Raw genomic sequence first — 20,110 nt, 5'->3', positions numbered from 1 at the left:
CCTGCCGAAATCCCCTGCTTGTTATAAATTAATGCAAAGCTCTGCATAAACTTGCTGGAGCTATATAAATAAATGATGATGAGGAATACTGGGAAGCTAGGGAAAGACGGCAGCGGCATGTTCTTCAGAAAACTATCAGAGGAAGGTATGATTTTTTTTTAAGGAAAAGAGGTTAAAGATTAGAATAATCGTGTGATGATCAACACATAAGTAAAAATCCAACAATTATGCAAAACACTGCACAGGTATGGGACCTATCATCCAGAATGCTCAAGACCTGGGGCTTTACGGATAATGGGTCTTAGTGATGGGCAGGTTGGGATTTTCCCAACTCTGCACCCGCCCGCGCCTGACTTCCCGGGTTCCTTTTATAGACCCGCCGATGGCGTCACAAAAGGGACGGGGCGTGTCTATAAAGGTTCAATCTGGAAGTCGGCATTTGTAAGGTCAGGGATGCAAGGTCAGCCCAAACCCGCCCGACCAGCGGGTATCAAGCCGGCCCGCACATCACTAATGGGTCTTTCCGTAATTTAGATCTTTATACCTTAAAGGGCAAAATTATTATCCCTGACCAAAGGTGCCTGTCATGTTACACATGCATTGTTTGCCTTTTTCTTATGTGTGTCTCATCTCTCTTCCCTTAGCCTCCTCTCATCTCTTGTCTCCTCCCCTACTTCTCACTCTAGCTCATTCCAGCTTCAACCTGCATTCAGTTACATGCTCTGTTAGCTGTTCACACTATGATTTTTTGACCTATCCATTTGTTCATCGGTATTTGATCTACACAGTTTTAAATAAACTTCTTCATGATCTTCAAGGTGTCATTGGATCGAGTCACTGTCCGCCAATCTACCTAAGACTGCAGTTATAGACATCTCAACACAACCGTGAGTTAAGACGAGATCACATTGTAGTGCTTAGACTGGAGAGGCAGAACACTGCCGGCTAAAAGAGCCTGCAATCCAGCACTAGGACACTCGAACCAGGAGGGAGCTCCTGGTGCAAGCGGCCATGACGTTTATGCACATAATGAGCAAGACGTAGCTCATTATGCACATGCCCCAACATGGGCAACTCATACTGGGAGTTCCCTCCCAGTGCGGGTGGCCAAGCACTGGCTACCGTTACCCCCAACTGGAGTGCGGGTTCTATTAGTCCGCACCTTTGGTTGGGGAAAACATTTTTGCCAACAGCTGCCCTTTAAGTCTACTAGAAAGTCATGTAAATATTAAATAAGCTCAATAGGCTGGTTCTGCTTCTAATAAGGATTAAACAACAAAGGTACTGTTGTATTACAGAGAAAAAGGAAATTATTTTAAAAAATGTGGATTATTTGGATAACCTGGAGCCTATACATAACTCGGAGCTTTTTAAATAATGGATTTCCCGATAATGGACACTGCCTCTGAGGTTGGCACTGGTCTTTCTCAAAACTTTTTTTCTATGACAATTATGATATTTCTCGAAGAACAAGGCAAGCTTGGTATACACCTAAACCTGATCAAGTTTTTAGATAATTAGAATAAAATGATAACAGTCACACTTCTATACCTTTAAATCTGCAGCACGAGAATCAAGTGGCATCACTATGTGCATAAACGTCATGGCCGCTTGCACCAGGAGCTCCCTCCTGGTTCGAGTGTCCTAGTGCTGGATTGCAGGCTCTTTTAGCCGGCACTGTTCTGCCTCTCCAGTCTAAGCACTACAATGTGATCTCGTCTTAACTCACGGTTGTGTTGAGATGTCTATAACTGCAGTCTTAGGTAGATTGGCGGACAGTGACTCGATCCAATGACACCTTTAAGATCATGAAGAAGTTTATTTAAAACTGTGTAGATCAAATACCGATGAACAAATGGATAGGTCAAAAAATCATAGTGTGAACAGCTAACAGAGCATGTAACTGAATGCAGGTTGAAGCTGGAATGAGCTAGAGTGAGAAGTAGGGGAGGAGACAAGAGATGAGAGGAGGCTAAGGGAAGAGAGATGAGACACACATAAGAAAAAGGCAAACAATGCATGTGTAACATGACACTCCGCGTCGGAATCTATGATTTCTAATAACAATAATAACTTTAGTTCAAGTCCGGGTATAATAGATATTTTTTCTGCTTGGAAGACCTGCAACAGAAGAAACGACAAAGAGCAACAGGAAACATTACTACAATACTTGTAGAAGTACTTTTCAAGTGTGGACACCGGACTTCAGAGGGGAAGGCAGCAACAGCACCAATCCTTCTTACCACATAGTTACACGTAAGACTCGTGGCGGAATCGTCAATAATAAGCGTTGGGCTGTGCTATTCACCTGTTTGAGTATTCGCACAGTGCACATTGAAGTTATAGAATCAATGGACTCTTCTTGCTTCATTAACGCCTTCAGAAGATTTGTATCCATTCGTGGGCCTGAGTTACTCAGATCCGATTGCGGGACAGGAGCAGAGAAGATAGAGAACTTCTTCTATATCAACAAGTGTAAGTGGGAATTCAACCCGCCTCATTCTTCACATATGGGAGGCTCTTGGGAACGCATGATCGGGATTTCGAGGAAAATCCTGGACTCTATGCTGCTGGACCACAAATATTCTCATCTCACACATGAAGTCTTGGTCACCTTCCTTGCCGAGGTGTCTGCCATAATCAATGCGAGACCTCTTGTTCCCATTTCCTCAGACCCAGAGTCTCCAGTTTTGCTAACTCCAGCCACCCTCCTAACACAAAAGATTGGGATAGATACTAATACACCTCAGGCTTTCGATTGTACCAATGTTTACAAACAACAATGGAAACGGGTTCAACATCTTCCTAATGCATTTTGGAGCCGTTGGAAGATGGAGTACCTTTGCAACCTTCAAAGTCGCAGAAAATGGCAAATCTGTAAACCCGACCTGCAAGTTGGGGACGTTGTTCTCCTCAAAGAAAAAGACACTCATCGTAACAATTGGCCTATCGGTCTTGTCACAAAAACTGTTCCAAGTAACGATGGCAAGGTGCGGAAAGCAGAAGTCAAAGTAATGAAAGAAGGTTCTGCAAGACACTACTTCAGACCCATATCAGAACTGGTTCTGCTTCTGCCCAAACAGGAAGATTCCCAACATCGACCTGATGCAAAGGGAGGTAAGAAGGATTGGTGCTGTTGCTGCCTTCCCCTCTGAAGTCCGGTGTCCACACTTGAAAAGTACTTCTACAAGTATTGTAGTAATGTTTCCTGTTGCTCTTTGTCATTTCTTCTGTTGCAGGTCTTCCAAGCAGAAAAAAATATCTATTATACCCGGACTTGAACTAAAGTTATTATTGTTATTAGAAATCATAGATTCCGACGGGGAGTGTCATGTTACACATGCATTGTTTGCCTTTTTCTTATGTGTGTCTCATCTCTCTTCCCTTAGCCTCCTCTCATCTCTTGTCTCCTCCCCTACTTCTCACTCTAGCTCATTCCAGCTTCAACCTGCATTCAGTTACATGCTCTGTTAGCTGTTCACACTATGATTTTTTGACCTATCCATTTGTTCATCGGTATTTGATCTACACAGTTTTAAATAAACTTCATGATCTTAAAGGTGTCATTGGATCGAGTCACTGTTCGCCAATCTACCTAAGACTGCAGTTATAGACATCTCAACACAACCGTGAGTTAAGACAAGATCACATTGTAGTGCTTAGACTGGAGAGGCAGAACAGTGCCGGCTAAAAGAGCCTGCAATCCAGCACTAGGACACTCGAACCAGGAGGGAGCTCCTGGTGCAAGCGGCCATGACATTTATGCACATAATGAGCAAGACGTAGCTCATTATGCACATGCATATGCCCCAACATGGCAACTCATACTGGGAGTTCCCTCCCAGTGCGGGTGGCCAAGCACTGCCTACCGTTACCCCCAACTGGAGTGCGGGTTCTATTAGTCCGCACCTTTGGTTGGGGAAAACATTTTTGCCAACAGCTGCCCTTTAAGTCTACTAGAAAGTCATGTAAATATTAAATAAGCTCAATAGGCTGGTTCTGCTTCCAATAAGGATTAAACAACAACGGTACTGTTGTATTACAGAGAAAAAGGAAATTATTTTAAAAAATATGGATTATTTGGATAACCTGGAGCCTATACATAATTCGGAGCTTTTTAAATAATGGATTTCCCGATAATGGACACTGCCTCTGAGGTTGGCACTGGTCTTTCTCAAAACTTTTTTTCTATGACAATTATGATATTTCTCAAAGAACAAGGCAAGCTTGGTATACACCTAAACCTGATCAAGTTTTTAGATAATTAGAATAAAATGATAACAGTCACACTTCAATACCTTTAAATCTGCAGTACGAGAATCAAGTGGCAATTCATCCACTTCAAGAATGAAGCAGTCTACAACTGAAAGTAATTCTTGTTGTATATTGTCCCTCCTGTTTATAAGTAAACTGAGCTTCGTCTGTGGAAAAAGGGACAGGTTAACCAAATTTCTGTTCAGATATATGCTAAGGTGTATGGCAATACTGTGCAAGAATCAGCACAGTGTTCACTGTGTGCTGCAGAATCGTTTCACTGGAACGCTGGGGCATAATTTTTGTGGTATAGGTACACAAGGTGACTCTTGGCATTTCCAATTAATTGGCCCATGGTAATTAGTAGGATTAAAAAATTTTTTTATCATTGATTGTTATAGGTGCACATATTCCCACAGTTTATAAATGACCCCTCCACTATCTGTTAAAGAGTTTGGGTCACCTTTAAGTAAATTTTTAGTATATTATAGAATCGCTAATTTTAAGAAACTTTTCACTTGGCCTTTTTTATTTTTTATTTTAAATAGCTTTTGATTTATTTGCCTTCTTCTGACTCTTTACAGCATTCAAATGGGGGTCACTGACCCATCTAAAGAACAAATGCTCTGTAAGGCTACAAATTTTTTGTCATTGCTACTTTTATTACTCATCTTTCTATTCAGGCCATCCATATTCGAGTCTCTTTTTCAAATCAAAGCATGGTGCTAGGGTAATTTGGATCATAGCAACCAGTTTGCTGAATAAAAAGCTAACTAATGCAAAATAATATAAATAGTGCACAAATAGATTAAAAAATGAAAATCAATTGCAAATTATTTCAGAACATCGTTCTCTACAACATAAAAGTTAAATCAAAGGTAATCAACCCCTTTAACCTTTTTGATTGTAATATGTATGTAAATTGCTGCAATACCCCTCATACTGTATATCGGTCTTCACTTGCGTTTTCGGCATAATCCGACGCGCTGTGACAAAAATAAGGTAAGTAATAGAATTGTTGCATAGTGTTGCATCGTTGATCAGACGTGACACGACTGTCGGATGCAGAAGCTGCGTCTGTATCTGACAGTCGCGTCGGATCAACGCTGCGACACCATTACTATTACTTACCTTATTTTTGTCACATGCGTTTTGTCGCAGCGCGTCGGATTGTGCCGAAAACGCAGAGTTCTATCCCAATAGGTTACAACAGTAAGGGCTTTAGCATACGGGCAGATTCGGGGAGATTTAGTCGCCTGGCGACAATCTCTCCAAACTGCCTTCCACCTGCTAAAATGAAAAACTGCACGCAGCAATGCACTAGCGGCACTTCAATTTCCGAAGTTGCTGGAAACTTCGGAAATTGAAGTGCCGCGAGTGCATCGCCGCAGGCGATTTTTCATTTTAGCAGGCGGAAGGCAGTTCGGGGAGATGGTCGCCCCGAAGAAGGGCAATTAGTTGCCAGGTGACTAAATCTCCCGAATCAGCCCATGTGCTAAAGCCCTAAAGTGGCAAATATAAACAAGCAGAAACAAAAATAAACCACAAAAAGTGTTATTAAAGAGCATTTGGTAATATACAGCAATTTGTTATACTGTATTATATCATACAGTATATTTCTAAGCAAGAAATGTCAGTTTAAAAATATTAAATATTTTTTACATGTGTTGTGGTAAAACACGGTCAATACTACAGTTAATAAAAAAATAGAAACAAATGAAACAAAATAACATATTTGTTAGCTTATCTTACCACATCTGAGCAATATTTGATGGTTTCCTGTGCCAGATTGTATTTTTCCCATGTTTCATCTAGATTACTTAGCGATGGTGGAGATACAAGTTTTTCTTCTGTTACATCTATGACGGCCTGCAAAAGATCATCTTCACTGTGCACGTTTGCATTTTCACATCTGTTGGTGAAAAGATTTGTTAAAGTGCACCAATCATGACCAAAATCATTTACTAAGTAAATACACTATGTGAAAATTCAAGAAATACGATTTTTTAAAACAGTTAGAATTGTTTGTATAATGTAAATTATCAGCTCACTATACCTTCTGCAAGATCCCCCCTATCTCCACTGCAGTTCTAGCTGAGGCAGGCATCTTGGATTTCACTGGCTCCTCCTACCTATATCTTCCCAGCCAACTGTAGCTCTGAAATCTCGCACATGCTCAGATGAAATTCCTTGCTTGCTTATCAACCCTTCTAAGCTATTTTCAAATCAGACAAGCCAGTGTGTTAGCTGCTGTTCAGTAGTGCTGCCACCTGCTGGAAGTTAGTGCGTGTCCTTCATTTGCATAAATGACTTTACCAGCAGGGGACAAGAGAGGGAAATCTCATGATACTTCTAGTGGAGGAGTTTACTTAAACAAGGCATTCTGGGTAGAATACTCAAAGCAGTGTTACAATCTGAGTATGCTCCTGAAATTTGCATATTAGAGTCTCTGTTATAGTCACAGTATGACCTCTCGGTGAAAGAACCCATTTGACAAAGTAAGGGATTTTTTTAAAACCTGCAGTTTTTTCAAAAAACTATATATGTAGTTTGATTAAACGTGTTTAGCTTGTACTGGTCAGATTGTTAATATGTGTTTGATTTTGGCTGTGATAGGTGCCCTTTAAAACCGGACACTATAGTGATTAATATAACAGAAATCTGTCACTTAACACCTTATGCACAAACGTTGCAATAACTTGCAATTTACTGGCAGATCAGTGCAAGTTCCAGAATTTGAGGTGGGGATTTATACAGACTCCATCTTTCCTTAAATGTCTGAATTGAGAATAAATACATGAACTCTCTTCCCCTTTACCACTCTCTAAACAAACATATGCTAGCAATGCCATGTTCATTAATTCAAACAAAGGCAGCATCTTATAACTGATGCAAATTTTTTCCTTGCATCATCTTTACAAAGATAGATATAGGTTTTCAATAGGTCTATTAGCAAGATTAAAGCAATGCACATCGTTCTAGTATATAGGAAGATATTAGAAACAGTAGTCATTTTCAAGTATGTGGCACAGAAAGTTAGCTATTTTAACTAAAGTACAGTAGAATTCCTATAGTGCTTTTCAGGGGACCAGAAAAAAAAGCGTGTAACTTCTGGGAAAATGTAAAATCAGGGAAATGCATCATGCATGATTTATTGGTGGAACCACAAAAATGCTGTAAAATTAAGGTACACTCAGGGCATGTGAAATTAAGTACATCTTTAATGTTGCATTTGGTCTCACCATAAACTACTGATGTCCACTGAATATCCATTGAGATGGATGGGGTTTGGAGGGGTCTAGCTCAGTACCCAGCTCAAAAATGAGGTTGGACAGGTACCATCTTGCTCCACTTTGGGTCCTCTTCTTTACAAGCTTGCCGCAGGAGCATATACAGTGAAAACGAATCTAGACCAAGCTCTAACTGTGCATGCTCTGTTCCGGTGATCTCAAAAAAGACCTAAATTGGAATAAGATGGTGCGGGACAACCCAGCTGTGCTAATCTACATTTTTTAAGCCAGCTACAGATATTGTTGCAGTTCTGAGAATCCCCTCGGTGATGTGGTATGGGAGAGGAGAAAGAGGCATGGGGTTGTCAGTAGGCTTTACCCGTCACCACAATTTTATTTTTCATCTATTCAGCATCTATCATATAATTCACCCAAATCATGTATTTCACTAGACCGATGGGTAGAACACATTTAAATATATTCTTCTCTTCTAGCACTGCTAGAAAAACGCATTAAACAATCTAGAAATAAATATGTATTAAGAAATTAGCTGTAGCATGCAAGCACAGCAATAATAATGTTTGTGAATACATAATTGAATTTTGCTATACTGCCATTGTACAATTAAATATTAAAACCAGAAGTATCTCACCTAACAGATCTGAGTATTTCAATTTTAGAAGCTAAACTGTTAAATTTGTTTCCTACTGCAGACTGCAGATTCCCCTCTAGGTCCCGAATAGATTCTTCAGATACCTCCTTTTCTTTCTGTGGTTAAACCAAAAACAGGAGGAGGAAAAAGTGAATAGTCAGGATATTTACCATTTTATGGCAGGTGAAAAAACATGATTAATCAATGAATATGTTAAACATAAAAACAAAGATGTAACGTATGGGGCCAAGAATTAGTCGTGGAAAGGTTTGTTTTAGATAGAACTACTTCTATATAACTGCTTACTTTTTAATTACTTTTAATTAACTTTGTCTGTATTTTACAATAAATTATTATAAACAACAGTAGTGTCTTCATTTTCTACTATTTGTCACAAGAGGGCAGTGTAATGCAAGTTGTAGCACGATGTCTCCATTTAACTAACCACCTCCTTTGATCTCCAGCAGTGGACAATACAAAACAATCCATTAGGATGGTCACTTCCTAAATCTGGTCTTTACTAAAAACCAAAATCTTTCTGCATTTAAAGGAGATCCCTTTCCACTTTCTGATATCCTTCATTTCTCTTTTTCTATTTTGCACACTAACCCCTCTACTAGCCCTCATCCAAAAATGCTGGTTTGTAACACCCACGCCGTTAATATAACTGAACCATGGGATTCCCTCAGTTCTAACTTCTCCATCAGTTCTCCCTCTGATCCCGATTCACTGGTAAATACCTACAACTCAGTTCTGTCTGCTGCTATCAATACCCATACCACGTTCCTGGATGAACTCTCTGCATGGACTTCCTCTGCTATAAATTTCTTTTGGCCTGCCTTTGTACTGCCCTCTCCCAGGCTAAACAACTGTACTATAGTACACTCAAATAATAATCAATCCAACCTACGATGCTTTTCAAAATTAAACTTACTGCTTCATACCTCTATAAATTAAACATTAACATCTGAACAAACCCCCCAGGACTTTGCAGATGTCTTTAAAAGCAAAGTTGATTCTGCCCACAAATTTCCCACCTTTCAGATACTAATATTCTCACTCTTCCTAAATCTCCTCTTTACCTTTTCAAATCTTGATCTTATAACAGAGTTTAAGTCCTTTCCATCAACAACTTGCTCACCTAATCCCATACCATCATCTCTAAGAGAACAGTGTGCTACTGTCCTTACTCCAGTTCCTCCATAACTTCTGCTACTTCCCCCTTGTTATTCAAACAGACCTTTTTTAAGCTCATTCTGAAAAAGCCCAAACTGGCCATCCTGTTTAAGTACAGGACTGTCTCTCTCTTACTGCTAGCCTCTAAACTTATGGAATGTCGGGTCTATTCCCTTATTACAATTTCTCTGCACCAATAATCTTCTTAACCCTATGCAGTCTAGCTTTGACATGCACACTCCACTGAGACTGCCTTATGACAAGTTGCAAACGTTCTCCAGGCTGCTAAGGCCAAAGGACATTACTTTATTCTCATTCTCCTGGACTTATCTTCTGCTTTCGATATGGTTAACCATTCTGTCCTAATGCAAATTCTCCATTTAATTTGTATCCGAGATCGAGCTGCATCCTGGTTCTCTTCCGAACTTTCTGACCGATCCTTCTCTGTTAACAAATGTCTTCTGTTTGGCTAACAAATCCTCTCCCCTGGTGTATCTTAATATGGGGGTGCCTCGGGGTTCTGTCCTTGGTCCTCTGTTCTTCTTAAACACTCTTCTTAGGAGACCTTATATCTTCATTTGACCTTAAATATCACCTCTATGGCGATGACATCCAGCTATAGACACCCCTTTTCTAACCACTGATGTTCAGACCCAAATTGCAGACTGCTTAGTAGCCATTTCCCCCTGGATGAACCAACCTCACCTCAACTTGGCCAAAATTGAGCTCATTGTCTTTCCACCCAAACCTAGCCCATCTCTTCCTTTTAACACTACTATTGATGGCATGACCTTTAACCCTGTTAACTCAGCACATTACTTGGGGGTCATCTTTGACCAGTCCCTCTTCTTCTCTAATCATATTAGTAATACTGCCAAACCTGTCGCTTCTTCCTCCCCAATATAGCTAAAATAGGCCCATTTCTTTCACAAACAACAGCCAAAACACCAATCCTTGCCCTTAAGCCCTTCACTCCTCTGCTCCTCACTACATGTCTTCACTTGTCTCACTGTACATTCTGGTTGTCTTCTCGGCTACTCTCAGAGCCACCTTCTTTTCACACCATCCACTGCCACCTCTCAAGCAGCAGAGTGTCCATCAGAAGTGGAACGTCTATTTTTAATCAGAAAAACAACCTGCCCCCAGAATAAATGGATTGGGGGTATTCCCACACAATGTGAATAAAGCCAGCTGTAGAGTGGTGACACCTGGGGCATTAAACACTGGGTAGGGTTCAATGTAGTGGGGTAAGATACACATGATGGCGGTAGTTTTGTTGCATCATTTTGACTTTTGAATCAAGAATGGCTTCCCAGTGTTCTGCTGTAATCTGAGGGATATCCTGTTGCCACCTTGCACATAATTTATATAAGTCGGTGCCTTCTACCTGAATTAGCGCGGTTTAAAATTGCCATAGGTGTTTATTAAGGTTCTCGTTGCACACTCCTATCTCTAAGGCTCTTGGGGTAACGTCTATTGTTCTCTGTCCAAACTGAGCCTTAATAGCACCTCAACCCCATATTTGTGGGTCTGGATTTTCTTTAGATGTTGTAGGTGAGGGTTGTACCACAATGGGGTACAGTATACCCAAACATTGGTGTTGCGGTCTGGGGTAGAATTAGAGTATAGTCTGCCACACCTGCACTGATGCTATCATCAAATAAGGTGGTACCCTGTAAAGTAAATTTTTAAGCTCCTTAAAAGAGCTTATTCATTTTGTCTGTAGGAGGGTCGTGGATACATCACTACTCATGAACCAGACATGTCAATCTGGTTCATCTTCATTGGTAGAAAAAAGATAACATACATGTATATTACTTCCCATGTGCAAAATTGCCCATTGTTGATAAATGTGCCCCACTAACTTGTTTCACATGCGCTTTTGGCACATGTAAAGGCACCAACTAAAGCGGACGTCTTCAACTCATTTATATGTTATTGGCTAGATCAAGCAACCCGATACAATAACTAGAGAATAATGTATAGTAACTCCATAATTTACAATTTATGGCTGGGACTACAGGGGTTGCCAGGTATGTCCTTATTTGAGGTGGCTAGCTTCAACACCTAGAGGCACATTTATTAAAACTTGAATGTCAGGAAGACTAGTAAAATTTCCAAATTGGTCCCTGGACCTCTTCCATTGACATGAACTCAGCAGGTTTTAGGTGGTAAATAGTCGAATTTAAATTAAGGGCCAGAGTATGATAAATCTCGAAACTCGAATTGAAACTCAAATCGAGTTTGGATAATTCACAAATCAAATTTGAGAGTTTTGACGAAAAAATATTTTCTTGAAAATTAGAATTCTAATTTTAAATTTGAAACATAATAAATCTTCCCCCTAATATCCAATTAACACACTATAACAAAAAAATCTAGTTCCAGCAGCAGTTACCTTACTGAACAAGTGTTGAAATGAAAATCAAATAGCCATTTAATGAGGCATAAGAAATAGCATCGTGCAATTAAGTAGGAATCATTGTTGTATTTTAATCCAATCTACTTCTGTACAAGCAAGAGCGAACATAATTTCCATTCTACTTTCTATTTCTACTTTTACATGTTAGTCATGAATACTTACCTATTCTTTTCAATATTTTTAGTTTATTGAAGAACTTCACACATTTCATGATATTTATGTACCTGCAAATCAAGTTGTAGCTTGTTGATCTGAGACTTAAGCATATTTGATTTTTCTATTAAAGAATCTCTCTCATCTTTCAACAGTTTATTCTCTTCTAATAATCTGGAGTCATTTTTGTTTGTATTTCCAAAATTTACATCAGGAGACCATACCCTAAGCAGATGCACAAAGAAAAAACATTAAAGGAAAACTATACCCCTCAAACAATGTAGGTGTCTATAAAAATATATTGCATAAAACAGCTCATGTGTAAAACCCTGCTTCATGTAAATGAACCATTATCATAATAATATACTTTTTTAGTAGTATGTGCCATTGGGTAATCATAAATAGAAAATTGCCATTTTAAAAAATAAGGGACGCCCCCTGGGATCATAGGATTCACGGTGCACACAAACAAACCAAATCATACATGTTAGGTCACATAAGCCAATTAAAAGATAGTTCTGTCTTTTGCTTCCTCACTTCTTCCTGTTACAGTTACAGCTGCAGTATTTCTGGTCAGGTGATCTCTGAGGCAGCACACAGATCATCATGAAATGATGTTTTAAGGCATGGTGGTTCAAGGCATGGTGGTTACTAAATATATATTCCAGTTTATTTCTATAAACTACCTGTTGCTCAAGTATTCATTTTGTCTACATTTCGATACCTTTTTTTTTTATATCAGCAGTTTTACTTGGCAAATGTCATATTTAAGAAACAAGAGTGCCCAGTTTTGGATTGGGGACCCGAAAAGAACGACAAAAGCTTAAGTTACTGATACAGAACAATTTCCTGACACTTTTTTGCTCATTTCTTTGGCACTACAGGGCAGATTTATCAAGGGTCGAGTTTCAAAATTTAAAAAAGACCAACCAAAATGTTGATTTGAAATTTAAAAAAAAAAAAAAAAAAAGCTAAAAGGTCTAACTAAGAAAAAAAAAACGTGGTTCTCTGCCATTCACACTCACTGTGCTTCTCATTCCCACCAAATAAAATGGATGGAGTTCAAAACACCTTGTGTACCCCAAACCTAAAAAGAAGAGAGATTAAACTGGGGCTATTGCTGAAACCTTCGTGCAGACACATCAGATTTAAATAAATGTCACAAAATATATTTAAAGGTTTGGGAATATATTTGAACATGGACTTTTATAAACAATTAATTGCTATCTTAGATTCAAAATCACCTGAATAACAGTGAATGAAACAGTCAACATTGGATTACCTTGGTCCTGTGAAATGGTTACCACAGTTGACTTCCTTCCAGGTGTCCGATTCTTTATGATTAATAGTACTTAATACAGGTAAAGTTTTTGGTTCACGCATAGGAGGTCTTTCAAGTTTTCGGGAAACCCATTGAGGTGTTTTTAAACCACATACAGAAGAGCCTGTATTCCCTTCTGGACTGCTCACATTTTTGCATTTTTCTGCAAATCCTTTATTTGCAACCTCTTCCCCAACATCAATGTTTTCATGCAAAACCTGGCCAGCTATAGTTCCATCTTTATAAGTCACTTTCTGCTGTACAGAAACTTGCTTGTCTGCAATTAGTTGGTTTAGAAATTTCAGGCCCTGGCAGGGGGTAAAGACATTGAAGTGATCAAACTTTAACACCAATTTTATTATCATTTATTTCAAATGTACTTAAAAAGAGGGAGGGGATAGACCAGATTTTTACAAAATGCCTTAGTTAATATCATTCCTCCAGCATAATCCTGCATTCTATTTTTGAAAATAGCAAACAAATGTTTTATTTTATTTTTTACACGGGGCTAGGTTAGAAACCTGCATTGCTAAAAATGGACCTAGTGGTAGATATGAGAATAGCACTCATCTGTGAAACAACTAAGCCCAATCACAACTCCTTCAGTAACATTGAGGAGGAGAAACAATAGATTATCTGAAAGCAATTCTATTGTCAAGTGCTGGCTCTTTCTGAAAGATCAGGACCTGACCTGAGATCATTATAATAACTAAATCTAATTAATTTATTGGCTCAAGAATAACAGTTAAAATGTATTATTATTTTGCCATCTACATTCGTGTGTGCAACCTTTTTCATGAAAAACACAAAAAAAATCCACAAATATTCTGCCCCCGTTTTCTCTTAAATAAACTAGTGCTCGAGGAAAGTAAATTGTTAGTTTTGTCCTTTTTTTAGGATTTCTATTTTTCCCATGAATTCAAAAACTGATAAATCATCCTCACTCTATCTGTAACACTTAAAAACTAAGCATGTCTTCCAAGTCAAGCCAGAAATGTTTTACCTGTTCTATGTTGTTACATTCCTGGAGCTGAAGTCCCCAAAGTCGATATTTCTGAGCGAAAGCTGGAAATTGTAAATCATCAGGAAGCTCAACAATGCTGGCCTGATTTAAAATTTCTGAATTTCCATAGTCAATATATGTTGCCAGATACTAGGGGATATGAAAATACAATCCTCAATATAGGCAGCAGCACACACGCTATGCATTCAATTTATCCACAAGCCCCAAATGTAATTAAAGGCACTACGTTTGCCCAGGGGCAGTAACCCATAACAACCAATAAGATGCTTTTAAACAGGTTACCGTTAAATGCTACTTGCTGATTGGTTGCTATGGGTTTCTGCTCCTGGGCAAACTTAGTGCCTTTTTATATAACCCCCAAGGTGTTTTATGCATCAAAATATGTGAATGCAAGGGAAAAACAAAAATCTGATTCCTATGTACATAGATGTACACACCGGGACTCATCAATACTTCTTGAAGGAGAAGAAGTGCCTTTACTGACTGTCACCACACAACTGCTTTTCTAGCATTTGGAGAATGTATATTGCCAGGAAGCCTCAGTGACAAAACAAGGAAGAAAATGGGAGTTTTCATTTTTTAGTTAAGTCTCTGTATATCATGGGCATGACATTGCTGCAAAAGCAATTAAATGTGAAAGGTTTGTATATTGATAAATGTTTAAGCTTTATTTTTTTTAATTCAAATCCTGCGAAGGCTCTCTCTCTCTCTTTATATAGTGTGACAAAACAACAACAACTGTGTTGTGGTCTTATGTGAATATGCCTTTTTTTCCCACATATCAACTACATCAGTGTAATTTTAAGTACAGGTATGGGATCCATTATCCGGAAATCCGTCAGAAAGTTACGAATTACGGAAAGGCCACTATAATCAAATAATTCAGATTTAAAAAATTATTTCCTTTATCTCTGAAATAATAAAACAGTACCTTGTTTCCTTCCTTATTGAAAGCAAAACCAGCCAACTGGGTTTATTTAATGGTCACATGATTTTCTAGTAGGCATAAGGTATGAAGATCCAAATTACAGAAACATCCGTTACCCGGAAAACCCCAGGTCCCGACAATTCTGGATAACAGGTCCCATACCTGTAATGGCTTCATTTTGCTACTCTCCCAGTAAGTAAGCGGTCCAGAAGTTTATCAAAGGACAAAGAAACCAGGTATAGAAACCCATCATAAAGAACACAGTAAAATATTTATGAATCCAGTTACTTTTCCCCCTCTGGTCACTTGATAGCCTTAATTTTCAGTCTGCAACATGTTTATTACTAGTACAGGTATGGGATCAGTTATCCAGAAACCCATTATCCAGAAAGTTCTGAATTACGAAAATGCTGTCTCCCATAGACTCCATTTTATCCAAATAATCCACATTTTTAAAAATGATTTCCTTTTTCTCTTGTACTTGATCCTAACCAAGATATAGTTAATCCTTATTGAAAGCAAAACCAGCCTATTGGGTTTATTTAATGTTTAATTGATTTTCTATTAGACAAAGTATGAAGATCCAAATTACAGAAAGATCCATTATCCAGAAAGCCCCATGTCCTGAGCATTCTGGATAATAGGTCCTATACCTGTACTACACATTATAGGCTTGCATAAGCATGCAGGCTCTGGCTACAACAAAGACACTGATTCAATGCAGACTTTTTAACCTCCCTTTATACCTTACAAGGGGAGGGGGCATTAATATGCTAGCTAATGGCAAAATATGGTTTGCAAGATTAACTTTTACCCTATAATAGGCATTATGTTTTTTGTTTTTTTATTAATTTCTCCTAAAATCCCCCACATGACGAGAAAATAATCTTTAAATGCTTAAAAAGAACACCTGCATGCATACAATTTTTTCATATTATCTTACCTGATCATCATTTAGCATTCTCTGCAACTTACACCTATACCAACACTTGTCAGCTGTAAACATTCCACCATATATCTAAAATGGGAACAGATACAGATTTGAAATGTTTTCAACAACATTATCAAACAAACATTTTTTCATAGGAAATGAAGACCACAAACTTGATCACAAATGTGATCTTAACATCTACATTTAGTTAGTATAGCTATTGGTATATATAGTTTATATATGCGAGTAGGGCTAGGTATATATGGCCAGAAATTGGCTCTTAAAGGAGAATTCAACCTGTAATGAAAAAAAAAACTCCCCCCAGCCTACTTGCCCCCGCCCGGGCAAATGCCCCTAATTTATTACTCACCCCTCCGTGCAGATTCTGGCCTTGGAGTTCACGGCAAACTCAATAATTTCTCCAAGGCATGCTAATAGGTAAAAAAAATATACTTTATTTACATCAATAGTTAAAAGACATGGAAAGTATCCCCTCTAACGCCTAACGCGTTTCATGCTTACCCAGCACTTAGTCATGGGCAGAAAGGAGTTCACGGCAGCATCTTCTTCTTCTCCGGTAATCTTCGTGTCTTGACGGTATTTTCAGCGCATGCGCAGTTGGGAGTAAATTTCTGGTCTCAAGCAACTTCGCATGCGCCGAAACTTTCGAAAAAGACAGAAGAAAGAAGATGGCGCCTGTGAACTCCAAGGCCAGAATCTGCACGGAGGGGGGGGGGGAGTAAAAAGTTAGGGGCATTTTCCCGGGGGGCAGGTAGGCTGGGTTTTTTTTTTATTACAGGTTGATTTCTCCTTTAAAGGGAAAAACATTTTAGTAGCTTTTTTTCATAAAATATCTTGTAGCGTTTATCCATCTTCTCAAGCTATAGTCTTCTTCGGGGTCCTCTTCCTTCCTTTCGGCAATTTTCGCGCATGCACACTGCTCCAACTGCGCATGTGCCAATATGGAGCTCACTTACAGAAGAAGAACGGAGATCCAGAAGATGGCAACCATTAACTCCGCTGTGCTTACTCTGCACTGTTACGTAAGTAAACTCTCACAGGCAATTTTAGGAGTAACTAACTATGCGGGGGGAAATCAAGGAGGGGGGACTACCTAGGGTAGTAGGTAGGGGATTTTCTTATGGGGGGGGGGGGTTATTTCTCCTTTAAACCATATCTGATTTCCTGAAGGTAAGAAGGCCTGAAATTAAGAAGCCTCTACACCTAGTCTGGCTTCTGAGCTTGGGTATTTTATTTTAAATTTCTGTTTTCCTTTCTGTGTTCCTCTCAGAAACAATGACATTGATCCTCACACTCTAGTCCACTCAGTCGTTTCTGATATAACTGAATGGTCAACACAATGCCCATGCCACAGGCATCATTAGGGAATGCTGAACTGATGAGAAATGTTCTCTGAACATAAGGAGATATAACAGCACCATTTACAATTAGTGACCATATCAGCCGCAATCTGCACCGGCCTGGGGTACCTTCAGCGAGCACCACGGATTGATTCTCTTCCTTCTTCAGTTTTAAAATTTCCCAGGGCAGACAGATGCGCAGCAGAAAGAAATCGCCATCCTTTTTGTTAAAGTTAGGCTTTTCGCTCTACTGCACATGCGCAGCAGTGAGAACACAAAGGAAGCAGGAAGAGGCTCACTCTGTGGTGCTCATTGGTAGAACCCCAGACCGGTGCAGTTAAAGGAAAACTATACCCCTAAAATGAATACTTAAGCAACAGATACGATCCCACGGGGCGGCCCTTATTTTTTTAAAATGGCAATTTTCTATTTATGATTACCCTATTTATGTTTTCTACTACTAGAAAAGTAGTATTATGAAAATGGTTTATTTACATGAAGCAGGGTTTTACATTTGAGCTGTATTATGCAATATCTTTTTATAGAGACCTACATTGTTTGGGGGGGGTATAGTTTTCCTTTAAGTAAATATAATCCCTTAGGGGTGCCTAATTTTTTTGATCTCCGTCAAGAAATAATAGGGAACACTTTTCCTGTATGGGAGGATGGGATTAACCGAAAAGTTGCAAGTTATGGTGAGGCCCATTATAAGCAAATAATTAACTCCATTTTACTCTTTAATAATAAAACCATATGCTTCTGTACATTTCTGTGAGACAATGTGATACTAAGCAATTCCCCCCGTCCGAGCACATGTAGCTTTGGGCTAATGTCACACTGCTTATTTTCTACCCCGACGTATATATACCAATGGAGAAAAGCTGATCCGCTGCCTTCTGTACCCCATGTGTGATCCCGTGCCTGTCAGTGAGCACACGTGCAAGGTGTAGAATGCTTTGAATTTACTTTTCTCTGCTTGCATATAAAAACCAGAGAGAAAAAAAAATAACTGCTGCCCAAATATTTTCATGCAGTGGCCTAGTAACCATATAATAAAACAAGGACAATGTAATATAAAGATGGCTATGGATTGTTTGAGCAGGGGAGACATAAAAATTCTTTGAAGGGCCTATCATCCTCCAATGGGATAGTCTTGCTGCACAGCATTAGCTTAGTCATATTGCTGCTGTCTATAAAACCAGACCAATAACCCTTAACAATAATCACAGCTGTTTGCAAACTGGCTGCTTCAGGTTACTGGTGCTTGATGTTAATATATTATGACTGTAAAGCTTAGGCCTATTATATCAAAGATGCTAAATTACTGGAAACCAGTTATCCAGAAAGCTCTAAATTACTGGAAGGTAATTTCTAATAATGGTACCGTATATACTCGAGTATAAGCAGAGTTTTTCAGCATCCAAAATGTGCTGAAAAAGTCTACCTCGGCTTATACTCGGGTCAGCGGGCAGTAGCTGAGATTGCAGTCACTTTTAATCATTCCTATACCAACAGTTCACTTGGGGAGAGACTGCAATATCCCACAATGCCCTCTGTTGGTTTTATTAAAGAATAACAGTGCGCCCTCTGTTGGTTATATCAAAGAATAACAGTGACTGCAATATCACACAGCGCCATCTGTTGGTTGTATCAAAGAATAACAGTGACTGCAATATCACACAGCGCCATCTGTTGGTTATATCAAAGAATAACAGTAACTGCAATATCACACAGCGCCATCTGTTGGTTATATCAAAGAATAACAGTGACTGCAATATCACACAGTGCCCTCTGTTGGTTATATGAAAGAATTAACAGTGACTGCAGTATCACACAGCGCCCTCTGTTGGTTGTATAATGGATTAACAGTGATGGCAATATCACACAGCACTCTCTGCACAATTCTCTGTCACCATCAACTTTGCAAAGAAGTCCGGTTGATCGCTGGGGGAGTCTCTTTGGCGGAATGTGCGCTGCTGGGAGACAGGGCTGTAGTTGTGTCTAGGCTTATACAAGAGTCAATAAGTTTTCCCAGTTTTCGTAGGTAAAATTAGGTACCTCGGCTTATACTCGGATCGGCTTATACTCGAGTATATACGGTAAGTTTTAAGAAAAAAAAAAAAAAAAATTATATATATATATATATATATATATATATATATATATATATATATATATATATATATATATATATATATATATATATATATATATATATATATATATAAAATCCATATCAGTGGCAAAAATATACATACACGGTAAGTGGGGGGTTGTGGGGGTATGTTTCAAAAGATGGGTGGGCGCATACCTTCTTTCTTTATTTTCTACTCCTTCCATGCAGCAATGTACAGCACTGGTTGCTGTTTGCAATTGTTGTACAGCTTTAATTCTAGATGAGGAAGATCTTACACACAAATTTAATAAAACTGTAGCACAGCTACAATAATAAAATACATTAGTTAAAAGATTTACCTTATCAGGGTCAGGAGTTGCAAGAACAGGGTTCATTTTAGGACAAGTCCTGGCCAATGAATCAGACAGTTTTGAAATATCATGTATTTTGCCAATTGCCTGTAAGAAATAACAAATATGTTTATGTAAATAGAAAGATTAATTTCTTTGCAAGCAGCAATCATATACTTTATATACATATAC

The 20,110-nt window shown here is 38.8% G+C and overlaps 1 protein-coding gene across 3 annotated transcripts in view; it reads right to left on the bottom strand.

Moving 5' to 3' along the window:
* The window catches only part of stk31.S (serine/threonine kinase 31 S homeolog), a 69,477-nt gene that overhangs the window by 35,939 nt on the left and 13,428 nt on the right, over positions 1-20,110 (bottom strand). For 2 of the 3 annotated variants that reach the window (XM_018269227.2, XM_018269226.2), the window contains exons 3-10: positions 19,928-20,026; positions 16,104-16,178; positions 14,212-14,361; positions 13,170-13,516; positions 11,959-12,112; positions 8,137-8,252; positions 6,007-6,166; positions 4,299-4,421 (exon numbers count right to left, since the gene is read on the bottom strand). In XM_018269227.2, coding sequence (XP_018124716.1) covers positions 4,299-4,421; positions 6,007-6,166; positions 8,137-8,252; positions 11,959-12,112; positions 13,170-13,516; positions 14,212-14,361; positions 16,104-16,178; positions 19,928-20,026 — 1,224 coding nt within the window. The remainder of the gene's footprint in view (positions 1-4,298; positions 4,422-6,006; positions 6,167-8,136; positions 8,253-11,958; positions 12,113-13,169; positions 13,517-14,211; positions 14,362-16,103; positions 16,179-19,927; positions 20,027-20,110) is intronic. The other variant, XM_018269228.2, reaches the window with a different exon arrangement.

This window comes from Xenopus laevis, chromosome 6S, assembly GCF_017654675.1.
Source record: "Xenopus laevis strain J_2021 chromosome 6S, Xenopus_laevis_v10.1, whole genome shotgun sequence".
Lineage (NCBI taxonomy): Eukaryota > Metazoa > Chordata > Amphibia > Anura > Pipidae > Xenopus > Xenopus laevis.
This window is presented reverse-complemented; position numbering and strand designations above follow the sequence as displayed.